General features: G+C 36.8%; 1 protein-coding gene and 1 long non-coding RNA gene across 27 annotated transcripts in view; one reads left to right on the plus strand and one right to left on the minus strand.

The window, feature by feature from the left end:
* Shaker (potassium voltage-gated channel protein Shaker) overlaps positions 1–12,407 on the minus strand; it is a 117,774-nt gene that overhangs the window by 43,864 nt on the left and 61,503 nt on the right. Inside the window, exons 1-3 of one of the 16 annotated variants that reach the window (XM_071793158.1) lie at positions 11,552–11,906; positions 11,332–11,463; positions 7,289–7,590 (exon numbers count right to left, since the gene is read on the minus strand). The exons of 14 other annotated variants lie outside the window; for them this stretch is intronic. In XM_071793158.1, coding sequence (XP_071649259.1) covers positions 7,289–7,368 — 80 coding nt within the window. In that variant the 5' untranslated portion in view covers positions 7,369–7,590; positions 11,332–11,463; positions 11,552–11,906. Of the gene's footprint in view, positions 1–7,288; positions 7,591–11,331; positions 11,464–11,539; positions 11,907–12,407 lie in introns of those variants that run through there. One more of the 16 variants, XM_071793159.1, reaches the window with a different exon arrangement.
* LOC139821815 (uncharacterized) overlaps positions 12,036–12,407 on the plus strand; it is a 63,967-nt gene continuing 63,595 nt past the window's right edge. For 3 of the 11 annotated variants that reach the window (XR_011734352.1, XR_011734347.1, XR_011734348.1), the window contains exon 1: positions 12,053–12,313. This is a non-coding gene — a long non-coding RNA (uncharacterized lncRNA). Of the gene's footprint in view, positions 12,314–12,407 lie in introns of all 11 variants that reach the window. The other 8 variants (XR_011734351.1, XR_011734342.1, XR_011734350.1 and 5 more) reach the window with 7 other exon arrangements.

The following is a 12,407-nucleotide window of genomic DNA, read 5'->3' on the forward strand; positions in this document are numbered from 1 at the left end:
AGAAAAATGAGAGACTATATTGTGCAAACATCCCTCCATTATTTATTTTAACATGTTAAAAAATTTGTTTTCATTTCGAGATGGCATGTTTCAAAATTCTGCAAGCAAATGTTTTAGAATAATAATTTGAGACACTCAATGAGTTGTGCTTCTCTAATGTCAAAATTACGGGGACTTCTCTCGAGTCCTTCTACGTTTTCTTTCTTTCGATAATCGGGACGCATTCGAAAATTTCGCATTAGTCCCGCAATTCGATCGATAGGCTGACGCAAAGGTCTCGATGGCAGTAAATAAGAAGGGCATGACAACAAAGAGGGATGTAAACAAAGAGGCGCATACTCCGCGAACTTTTTCAGATCGCCATTAAGGGTGACTCTATTCACCGTTTCCCCGCGAGATGGCGACAACTACCGGCCAATTTTCCGGCTGCTCTTATCGACTTTACTGCACCAACTCATGCTGGTATCACACACGTTATGTGTGCGAACTATAAAATTGTTTCGGTAATAGAACATATTAAAAAAAAAGTCGATCGATCATTGAAATCGATTCTCGCATATAGCACTTGATGAGAGTCAAGACTGTGAAAATAAACCGCGCATAGTTTTTTCTTAAAGCACACTAAATCCACCAAACATTTTTTTAAAGAAGAGCTAAAACTACACGAGAGTTTTTAGACAAATTTTACGGACAGCTAGAACTAAAAGTGGAGTCTACAGATTTCAAGTGCTCCGTTTATTCTTTTGGCGAACATTTTTACTTCATGTAATCCCGGTGTTGAATAAAGGCAAGCGTTGAAATCAGACGAAGTCAGACGTTAGCGAAATCAGGCGCTGATGTCCGCGATTTCCGGCGAATTTGCCGAGCAAACTTCAACCGGATATTACCAGGAAGCTGAAGCGTGCTATGTAAATATCAGTCTGACGAGTGTACAAACAAGCGAGCGTCATTTTTCCGTAAACGCGTAAGCGCTAAAGAGGAAAGTGAGATAAAACGTATATTCCTCTTCTCTAGTTATAATTGAGAGAATGGAAACTGGAACCTAATAAATCAATTCGTTTTATAAAACAATTCAATGTGTTGGATATCTATATTTTACACCACTCGGTAGTTTTTATCGAAACTAGAACTAACGAATTCACTTTGGCTAGTGCAACTACAATTTGCACCAGTATTCGTGAGATTTTGGCACATCCTCGATTAATCGAAGTAAATCGAAATAAACAATCATATTTTCCAACAAGCTTCGCAAAGTGCGAAAAAGGAATTTCTTGTTTAATTAAAAAAAAAAAGTAATCTAGCGTAGGCGCCGTCTGATTCTATTAAAAAGACCTTTCGAAATATCGCAATAAGTGAGAAAATGTGCAAAACAAATTTATGAGGGATGAGGGACTATTTAAATCGTTTATTACAAACAGTTACATTAGAACTTTGATGGTAGTTATCAATTCTAAAAATAGGATACATGTCTTATTTTTGTGAATGCTCCGTGCATTCGGGAGGTTAACGATATACGCGGTCACATATGTGACGTGCAATTGTTATGGGATAGCAAAGGGGTGGGAATAAGCGGGCAGGAGTGGAAAACGAGGGTGCACGCGCAGACATGGAAAATATGTCGCGAATAACTGTGCCTCGACACGGATCGATGAATATTCCAGTCACACGGGAGAAAACTGTATGAATTGCGTGTATTTGTCCCGCGAACAGTATCAATAAAGCATTCTAAACCAGTACCTAACATACAGCAAATATACATTTTTTTCCAAAAAAGGAACCGCGACAATATAATAAAACTAAAAAGTTAAGAATTCAGAGATTAAAAACATTAGGACAACTCGATCATTATTTGAAAGACACGCGAAATATATCGTACATGACGATATTCAATCTACATGTTTTCAATAATCCTAAAAATAAAAGGTACAATATATGTATATTACATATTTCACACATATATTACATATATTAACTTTTACCTTTAATAATTTTTTTTGAAGTCATAAAAAACCACAAAAATAAAATATATTAAACAAATTAATTACTGTGCTGTAATGTTTCTAGGATTTATATTAATCCCGATTTTTTTTAAATCGTGTGCGTATTAACTATTTAACTCAACAAAATAGATTGAAAGTGTGACAACGATAACATCACGTACAAGAATAAAAAATATATTGAATAAATTAATTGCTATATATGAGACTAGATGATCAATTTATTCGAGGAAACCGTCTAATCATTTAATGATAGAGCGCAATTTTTTTCAATGGAAGACGACAAAAACAGTCAGACACTTTAAATATTGAGTTCTTATTTGTCAGAAACAGGTCAATGACCTTCTATAAAAGTTCAATGCCTTATCCTTTTTTGAGATAATCGTTACTCAAAAACTTTATAATAAATTGTCGTAAATACGGAGACGATTCGCTGTTGCACAACTCCTTACTTTCAAATCTCTCTAACAGATATTAAGACAGTCGGTAAAAACGAGACCACTGGTTAGTCTTGCGTTACTATATCTTGCAAAGATACTGTTCCGTCGATATCATAAAGCAGTTATAGCAGTCTACATTTACGTTATTATCATGTGTTTTAGAGAGATAAAGACACGCGGTATCAAGAGGCACAGTAGCGTCTCGCGCCAAATATACCTATTTTTCGTAAAGTACATCTCACATTCATGAGCGAAAAAGCGACAGCGTACCCTTTATATAAGAAGGAGAACACTCCTCTAAAAATAAACTATTGTTTTTCTTTTTAGTTGACGTTATTAAAAACGCAAATACTGGAGGAGAATATAGATCTTTTCAATTACAATGATATAACAGTGATGTGTATAATTAGAATGTAATATGCAACGTAATATAGATAACTTACATCTACTCCTCTGTATACTTTACAGCTGTCGTTTTCCATCTGATCTATAGATTATATTCATCATACGATTTATAAGATATCCAAATAGCGTATAATTAATTATCATTGTATATGAAATAATAAATATATTTAATTATTTCTATATTTATATTAAAGGTACAATTATTGAAATATTGTTCGGATTGAATTTCGTATACGTTTTTTCTTCGTATGTATTCGTAAAATTTGCATTACAGGAAAAAATATTAATCTTGAATACACAAGAGAAATTTTAAGATTTTGCAATATCTATTTTCTTATGAGATATTCTTTCAATATATATCTCTCTTTTTGACAAAATTTTTTTTATCCAGAAAGATTTTTAAAGAATTTTAACCCACACACAAAAATGGTCCCCTCATTTTTTTTGCATAAATGGTCATCTGGAGTGTATCCCGGTGTATTGCGGCAGTATAAGTTACACACCAATTAAAAGTCCAATTAAAAGTCCAATTAAAACAAATTGTTATCTATTAATTACATATTTTTCATTGTTCTACAATTTAATAATATTTAAAGACAGTATGTACATAGATTTACTAAATATTTTCTAAAGAAAAGTAAGAAATTTAAAAAAATATTTAAAAAACAAAAAAAGCACACATTAAAATTACTGCAATGTGAGCTTTATTTTTTCGACACTGGGATGTAAAAATCACCCCAGATGACCGAGTTAATGTTGTCTTTCGACAATATTCAATTTAGTATTATTAAAATTATTCTACAATAATTTAAATTTTTGTAAAATTTATTAGTCATGCATTTAAAGCCGAATATGCGATTTCAAGTGTTATTTTTTACAGCATCATGGAACAAATTAAACAATATGTTCCGTAGTTGCCGATCATTAATACCTCCTCCTCCTCCTCTCTCTCTCTCTCTCTCTCTCTCTCTCTCTCTCTCTCTCTCTCTCTTCCTTCCATTTTTCTCCGAAAATAAATAACGCATATGAAATATTGTAACGCCGCTTGGAATATAGCAGCTAGGCAATTTGTATTTCCCGAATGACGAATCTTGCCACGACTGCACGTGCATTTGGCAGCTTAGCTGTCTATTTTTTAATCGACCTCGATCGCTCCTTCATAGCTCTTTCCTCCTATTCTCTTTTTTTCCAATAGCACGCGAGAAGCGTAATCTCGGGAGACGGAAAGCGGAGGCAATTTTAAAAGTTTCTAGACAGGCGTGTCAAGCGCTATTGCTAACTTTGCCGATTCTTATTTGTCTTATCACCTCCCTCGGCTTCGATTATTCTGCGGTATCACTCTCGAGGATAAGGTACGGAATAGAAAATAGGTATTTAGTCGAAATATTTTCGTCAATATTAATAAGAGTGAACAACATCAGCAAACGCATCGGGAATAAGATAGAAAGTCATAAATTTTCAGAGTTGAGAGAATTTAAATTCAGGGGAATGTTTATTGATATATAAAACTATAACTATATATCTAGATTGGAAAGAAAAGAGTATTTAAAGTTGCGCGAGCAATTCAAATAATTGTCATGTACAAATTTTTTATTTAACAGAGCATAATATGTGAATATCCGCAATTTAGTGTGTAACAACGTATCGGTGACTTATACTACCGCAATGGGCACACGCTTATGCCTCACATACGTTCGAAGGACGCTCAATTTAATATCGGAAATCGATTATCTAACCGACGGGACAATTGCTGCAATCCCATGTGCGTACAGATATTAATCCGTCATTTTCTTCCTTCTTTCTTCGCCTTTCTACTTGCCGGAATACGATTAAGATTACAAGATCTTTATTACGGACATTATTACCCTGCCATAAACGAATATGGCTGAGTTAACTCGCATTGAGTTAATGCGAATTAATTGGACAGGCCGACAAAAAGAATTTTTTGTCAAGCAACTCTAATCAGAATAGGTGTTTCTTATAGATTTTTGGTTACAAAGAAAAATGCCGATGTCCAAATTGCTCAGGTTTTAAAGTTATTTTAAATTTTAAGATAAGAAATCGCCGATTTATATAGGGAAAAAATGTATAATAAATTACTAATCGTCAATAAAGTAATAAAAATAGATGAATATTTTATTTACACATTGATTCCTTAGTAGCAAAAAATAAAAATTGTCTCACAAATAGCAGGAATGCTTTTTTAAGGGTTTATTAAGGATATAGTGCGTAGAAAAGCAGACATATTTTTCATGTTTGGCAAGATTGGTGAGAACGAATAATCGGATTTCAATGTTATTGACTAATTTCGTTCTCTAATAAAAGTTCCTAGTAATTTTATTAAAAATGTATGAAAAAAGTACAATTCTAAAATGAGACGGATAGAACACATTTTTTAGAGTGAAAGAAGTTTTATTAAATTTCAGTATGTGAAAAAAAGTTTCTTTTTAATTTTTGTTTTAATAAGTCACATTAAAATTTTGACATATAAATAGCAAAAGTGTGTTGAGCCGATAAATATCGTGTGGAAAATCCACCATCCGACTTTCAAACTTTGCTAATAAGGAATCAATGTGTAAATCTAACATTCATCTATTTTTATTAGGTACTTTATTGACGGTTAGTGATTTATTATATGTATATTTTTCCCTATGAGTCGCTGAGATTTCTCATCTTAAAATTCAAAATAACTTTAAAACCGTAATGGAGCAAATTGGACAGCGGCATTGTTTTTCGTGACCTAAAATTTATAAGAAATACCTACTCTTTTATTTTATAAAAGAGTAAGTGTTTCTTATAAATTCTTTCTGTCTTTTATAAAATAAAAAAGTAGGTGTTTCTTGATTAGAGTTACTTGACAACATTTTTTTTGTCGGCGTGTGTCATTAAAAGACCGCATATGCTGAATTCTGTGGCCAAGTGTTATTTTATTCTTATATTATTCATACAGTTAAGAATTTCCCCACTTATTCTCAAGGAATTCTGTCGGTGTAAATGGGACACCCACTACTTCCGCTACATTTGAGTTTACTATTCGCGTCGTGCGTCGATTTAATTATCGCTATAGGAGTAATATCGGTCCAAACTTACTGCAGTACAATAAATCCTCGCCCTCTTCTTTTTGAGAAAACAAGAAACATGATCTTTATAATTCGCTGCTCTGGCACAATGCTACGCTAAGAATTCTGTCGCAAACTACTTCCTGTCACATCACGTCTAGATAACAATAATTCCGATTCTTTTATTGCTTGAAATGTAAAATTTTTAGTCAAATGAACAATTTTTTTCACTTTAGAAGATAAAGCCATTTACGTCTGAACTGGGTCTTGGTCTAAGCCTAATAAAATTTCTGCGTATTTCCAAGTACATAAATATTTTTCACAATAAATTCTTCAGTAATTTAGATGCTTAGCATTAAATAATTAAATCGATATTGAATTAATTAGGAGATAGAGAATTTTTAATGTTCCAATGAAAACTGTGTTTTAAATCCAACAAAGAATCGGTGCACAATTTACTTATTAGGTTGGAAATTTACTTGTATACTTGGAAATTTGTGTACAGAAATTTTATTAGGCTACAAAGATCCAATTCAGACCGTAAATATAAATGGCTTTATCTTCTAAACTGATTGTATATCAAAACGGTCCCCTGTTCTCTTTATATTTATTATTTTCACATTTCATTACCTAATTGTTTTAAATATTATCTCGGCAAATATTTACGCAATAAAATGTCAAACGTTAAAAATGCAGATTACAGTTATAATAAATGTCCACATTGACCCTCTGGTCGGTTGTAACAGTCTTTTATACCGTTTTCCGAGTTTTCCCAGTGAAGCACAGAGCAAGAACTGTGAGCGAGATATGAGTTTCATATATATTTATAACGGCGGCTATATTTGTTACGGTCTTTAAGGTAAAGCGCGCAAATGACGTCCGCACGGTGTAACAACGGCAGAAGTTTTCTTCCCGGCGCGAGATGAATTCTTAAACGCGGTACCCGCCGTTCCACGTTGACGTAGTCGAGGTGAGGGTGCGCCAAAGGGGTGCCTATATTTATAATTCCCCGTTCGGGTACGCCCGTACAAGTTAACCCTTACAATCCCTATAAGCCTCTGCTTATTGAAAGAAAAATCTCCATTTCTCTCATCCACGTTTACTCGAGGTACGCCTGAATTTTTCTAAAGACTCTTAGTGGATCAATTTCGTCGCTAAAGTCACGTCCTCTAATTAATGAAACAAATTCAACAACATGAAAATATTTGTAAGAAAGAATATTAAATTTCATTGACAGCTATTCTCTTTGTATAACCACTAAAGACACTTTTTAATCTTTATGAAATCTTTATAAAAGATACTTTCACTCGCAGATTCCTCTCTCACAGAAACCTTTTTCCTTTCCCCCTTGAAAAAAAACGCTTGTTATACATTTCCTAAAACTCACACTTGGTCACGTTGCCGATGATCGGAGTATCTGATGTGTCGTTCGTCCGAAATGCCATAAATGCCAGCTACCGCAGCCATATCTCAGTCTCCACGTGCGCTGGCAACCTAGGGAACCTTACCAGGCTCATAATGTTCCTGTTGGACGCCGCTACGAGCGCCGATTCCCATTCAGCATCATCGCGCACTGAACGCCTCGATCATGTGAATGTCTTTTTATTTTCAGGATATTTAAACGAGCGCTCGCTCGTGACGTGACGAGCGATATACGCGATTCCATCAACGGACGAATCCACCTTTCTCCTAATTTAAATTTTTAACTCAGATTTGCGTTGATAAAGCGAAGAAGTGTTTTAATATAAAAATTTTCAAATCGAGCTAGATCGCGGCAAAACGTTTTATTTATTTATTTTATATTTATTTATTTTTTTTATAGAGTCCACCAGCAATTTTCTTAAATAGACTTCTTTGTCGGTTGAATTTAAAAAAAGAGTCTAAAAGTGTGCACATGAATCAAAATTGCATTCCTATTGATTTCAGTTAGTTCATTCAGACGTAATAGCGTAGTGATATATCGGCAACACTAGATCGATCTACACTTCCCGAGGCCGTTTTCATTAAACTTTACTGCTAAACATTATTTTAATTGCGTGTCGAAAGTTTCAGTCTGAGTTTCCATTCTGCTTTGGGCTATAATGCTATAAGCAACGAAGACAAAGAATGTAAAGAAGCGCGCAACAAAAATTGGAACGAGAGTTCTTATAGGTATTGTTCTTGATATTCATAGAACAAAATGGACAGTCTCATTACAATGGGAATAGATATAGAACAGGCAACTAGAGAAAGCATTGTCTTCCATTTTTCTTTATAAAAAATGTGTAACTTATGGATGTCATTTTAAATTAAACATTCATTTTTTTAAGCTTGATGCAGATCGGCCCATAAGAAGCGGTCAAAACCATCCAATTTTTCCATTTTTAGCTATCCCGTTTCGTCGAAAGCAATCGAAAGCAAATACGCAATGTCAATATAAAAGTGGCAGGAAACCGAACGCACATATATGGATTCGCAATTCGGTACGATTTTACGATGCCACTTGCTTCTCGTCATGGACAACAACGTGAATTTTCATCGATCGACATTCACAAAAGCGCGTTATCCTCGGTACGGGGGTGAAACAAAATTTCACCGTATATCGTCTAAAAGCATCGTAATTTTTGCATCGACTAGATGAAATATTTTCCGTCGCAGGGAAACGACCGAAACGTTTTACGTGCGATTCGCAATTGGCTAAAAATATTCCGTGTAAACTTGTAAAAACGATAAGTTAGCTTTTATTATTTCAACATATTAACAAAGTTAAATAAAAAACTTAGATAAATAAAAATTATTATTATATAAACAAACAGGATATCTCGCTCGGAATACGGTGACGAACAAATCGATTTATCGGTGGGTTAATGAGAGTCGGTGTGTTGCCGGATACTTACGATTAAATTAACTCCGATCGCAGGTACAACGGCACGTAAGTTATGCCATTGTGCGTCCATATACGCGGTTCGATCGGCCGTGACACGTTTTCATCGTCGGCGCGGCGCGCGCTCGTGCTCGCGGAAATTGTAGAGCCGCGCGATGCCGATGTCGCGACTGATTGACGGCGAAATTGCAATCGGCTACCACGGCGGAGCGCAAAGAGCAAGGCTTCTTTAGCCTTCTTCTAAACTCGAGAAGAAACACGCGCCGTTCATTTTATAGCGCTCCGACTTTCCGCGTACTTTTCTATCCGAACTCCAACTTTGATAGCCGATACTTTCTTAATGAAAGTATTGCCGATATATCGATAGCTTCCGGCGATTGCGAGCGAGGAAAAATGAAAAGATCGTGCGCCATTAAAGAAAAGAGTTGTCTTAAGAAGATACTGAATGAGCAGATGCGGCAGGTATATATCATATATCGCCATGTTTATCGTCGGCATCGCGAATTAGCGCATATAAAGCATCCGTGCGCAAGAGATGCAATTAGCAGATTCGCATCACTGAATTGCAAAGTGCACTACACACGACGAATAGAAGCAGCGAACAGAAGCGCTCTGTTAATCGGACATGCTCTGAGAAATCCGAATGCTCCGAATCGGAAAACAAAGAGTAAACATGAGGGAAAAAGGTAAAAGATATATTCTTCGCTTTCTACGACAATTCTATAATACAGGATGTTCTGTTTAAGTGATATCGAAATTCAGGCAAAAGTTGAATGGTTTGGAAAAGGAGCTTAATTTGGAATCATCATCTTTAAATCTCATAGAGCGGTTTCGCCACTAATATATTAGAGAGATTGCGACAGTCAGTCCAAAAGAGAGAGTTGTCACTCTAATTTGAGTAAATGCGAGCGCTCATAAGGCTAAAAGTAAAATTTTCACTCAAATTTTTAGAGCGACTACTTTATCGAAATGATACGATCTCATCTTTATATTGACTGATAAATGACTGTAACAAAGTGAAATTTTCCACTTAAAATTATAGACATAATTCACTCCTATGAACACCGATCTACTGCTCTCGAAAAAAATGCCCTTTCACTCAAGTGGTGTGCGAACTCACTCAAAACTTATAGAGCGCAATTTTACTCTTTCTCAGAGTGACGAATCACTCGAAGTGTACGGGCTCAGTTTTAACTTTTCGTTACATTTGCATTTCACTCGTTTTTAATGATCGTTCACTGTTTGGCTTTTAGAGATCGAGTATACTTTTGAATGTATTTTCAATCAACTTAAATAAAATACTCTATACACGTCAAAATATGCATTATTAGTACAAATTATACAATACACAGAGAACATTCTCATTAAAGTATTTGTTATTTACAACCCTTCCTTCTTTCAATGTACAGAGAAAGAGGAAGAAAGATTTATTACTTATAACTCGAAAATGATCAATATTTTAAACGGAAGAAAAGTATGCAACACTTCATATATTACATATGTTAGGCACATTGGAGTTCAGTAAAGCGAATTAACTGTATCCCACTATCACACTCTCCAACAAGTTACGCGACGCTGCACCAATTCACGCGCGACAACGAGTCAAACAATGCGGCGCGGCGTCACAATCCCTTTACGCACGTTCGAGCTAATTTGTGATGTGATTAACGACCGCAAATTAACACGTTTTCTCTTGTTTTCCATTTCGACAAACAAAAACTGCGATTATGTCCTCGTAATTTGCGTGTCAATCAATGATGAGCTTTGCTACTATACCGCGAATCCCGCGGCCCGGTGAATAATTGAAAAAGAATCAATAATTAACGGCACGGAAGTTTTGTCTTTGCGGTAAGTAACCGCAAATCACGGAGGAATAAGAGACCTTCCTATTGAACAAATAACAAACTTGTGTTAATACGAAAGCATTCTGGAGATTAGGGAGCTGGAAATCGCGCAAGCTCGCGCGTAATGTAAGATATCGGCTGGTTACGGTCAACCAAGCTATAGACTTCATTCCCATTACATATCGAGCACGTCCGCTTACAGGATCGCATCCGATAACGAAAAGCGTGATGCCGGCCGAATTTAAGAACTGCAAAATCGCGTGCGACCGCGCAATGCGATTTGTCAGCCGATAACTCGCGCGTTAAATCGCATTCATTCCGCGAATCGTATTTCGCCATCGCCGTTTTAATTAGCGCGCAAAATGTCCATTAACTGGTCGGTCGGGAACCGTATCGGGTATCGCAGCGAAAGCCGCCCGAGCGATAACGTCGCTGTTCCACGCACGACAAATGTCGCGCGACGAGATAGCTATAAAAACGCCTCGGAGCATGGTAAAAAAAACGTCTCTTTATTCTATTGATAATTAGCTCTGGTGTGTGATCTAAATCTCGCGTTAAAATTGCTGGTGGATTGTCAGTTCTATTGTGACTTTGTATTTAATTTCGCCTAAACGTATTCGAAGACACTTATGACCGCGTATAAGCACGTGTTGTCCGTTTTTAATTTTCAAAATCGCTCTCATTCAACACCGCTTATCACGATCGATAAGCCAAAATCTTTACCAGCGGCGATTCACAATCACAAATCACAATCACCGAGGCCAGAACGACGCACGACGCACGCTTTCAAAATAATCCACTTGCGGGTACGTTTTATTTTTCGATTTATTTGAATCACGCACCATCGATGAGCAACTACACGAGACTTTTCCATTAAACGCACCCCCGATCGCTGAACATCGGGCCGAACATCGTACACGTTGACACTTACTTAGACACTTACTTAGAAAAATCTGTGCGCGATTGTGTCATTTCGCACGGATTAACCCATTTTCGTCCGAATTATTTATCTCCTCTGACGTGTGCGTCGCGACATCGTGTAAAGCGATTATATACTCCAGGCTAATGTCGAGTAACGGAATATCTTTTGCCCTTTCCGTTTCCAATATTATGCGCCTTTATCTTGTCTTATCTTTTAATGCGCTCGCTTAAAATCACCGTGGATGTTGAGCTGAGATTTGGGCATTACGTCAATCGCATTTGAAACTGTTCCAGATGAGATAAATGAGTGAAGTTAGGGAGAAAACGGGTTAATCGCGGAGCGAATATGAGCCACCCCCTTTCTCGCGGACGCACGACCGATAACTATCAAGTGGCAAGAAGATAACCGACCGGGGCAGCGTGGCTGCCTTAGTTTGCTGAAAGCGCGTGCCACGCTTGTCCTTCTAAAGTCCACCCTGGTGGCTTCCACTACCGCGACACAATCGCGCTCCCTCCCCCCTCCACTAACGATCTCCATCCCCGCATCCCGAACGCCATTTCTATACACCCTTTGGGGGGACGACCCACGGGGCGCCTCTTGCGTCGCCGCTGGCTCGATATTCTTTCCGCACTTGTGCACCAAAGGCAATCAAGTACGTCCACCAGTTTCCCGCCAGTTAAACCAAAGGAAAGGAAAAAGGCAAGAGCGAAAGACGAGATAGCGGGACGTTTCCATCGGCGATCAATCGGAAGTGGCATCGGGACGCGAATCATGAGTAAATCGGCAAGTAGATCGCTCATAAGTCGATTTAGTTTTACATGCTGGCCCCCCAAAATGTAAAACAGACTTTGCACCTAATAACTTTTCTTGGAATTAT

This window comes from Temnothorax longispinosus, chromosome 11 (assembly GCF_030848805.1).
Source record: "Temnothorax longispinosus isolate EJ_2023e chromosome 11, Tlon_JGU_v1, whole genome shotgun sequence".
In the NCBI taxonomy this organism is placed as follows: domain Eukaryota; kingdom Metazoa; phylum Arthropoda; class Insecta; order Hymenoptera; family Formicidae; genus Temnothorax; species Temnothorax longispinosus.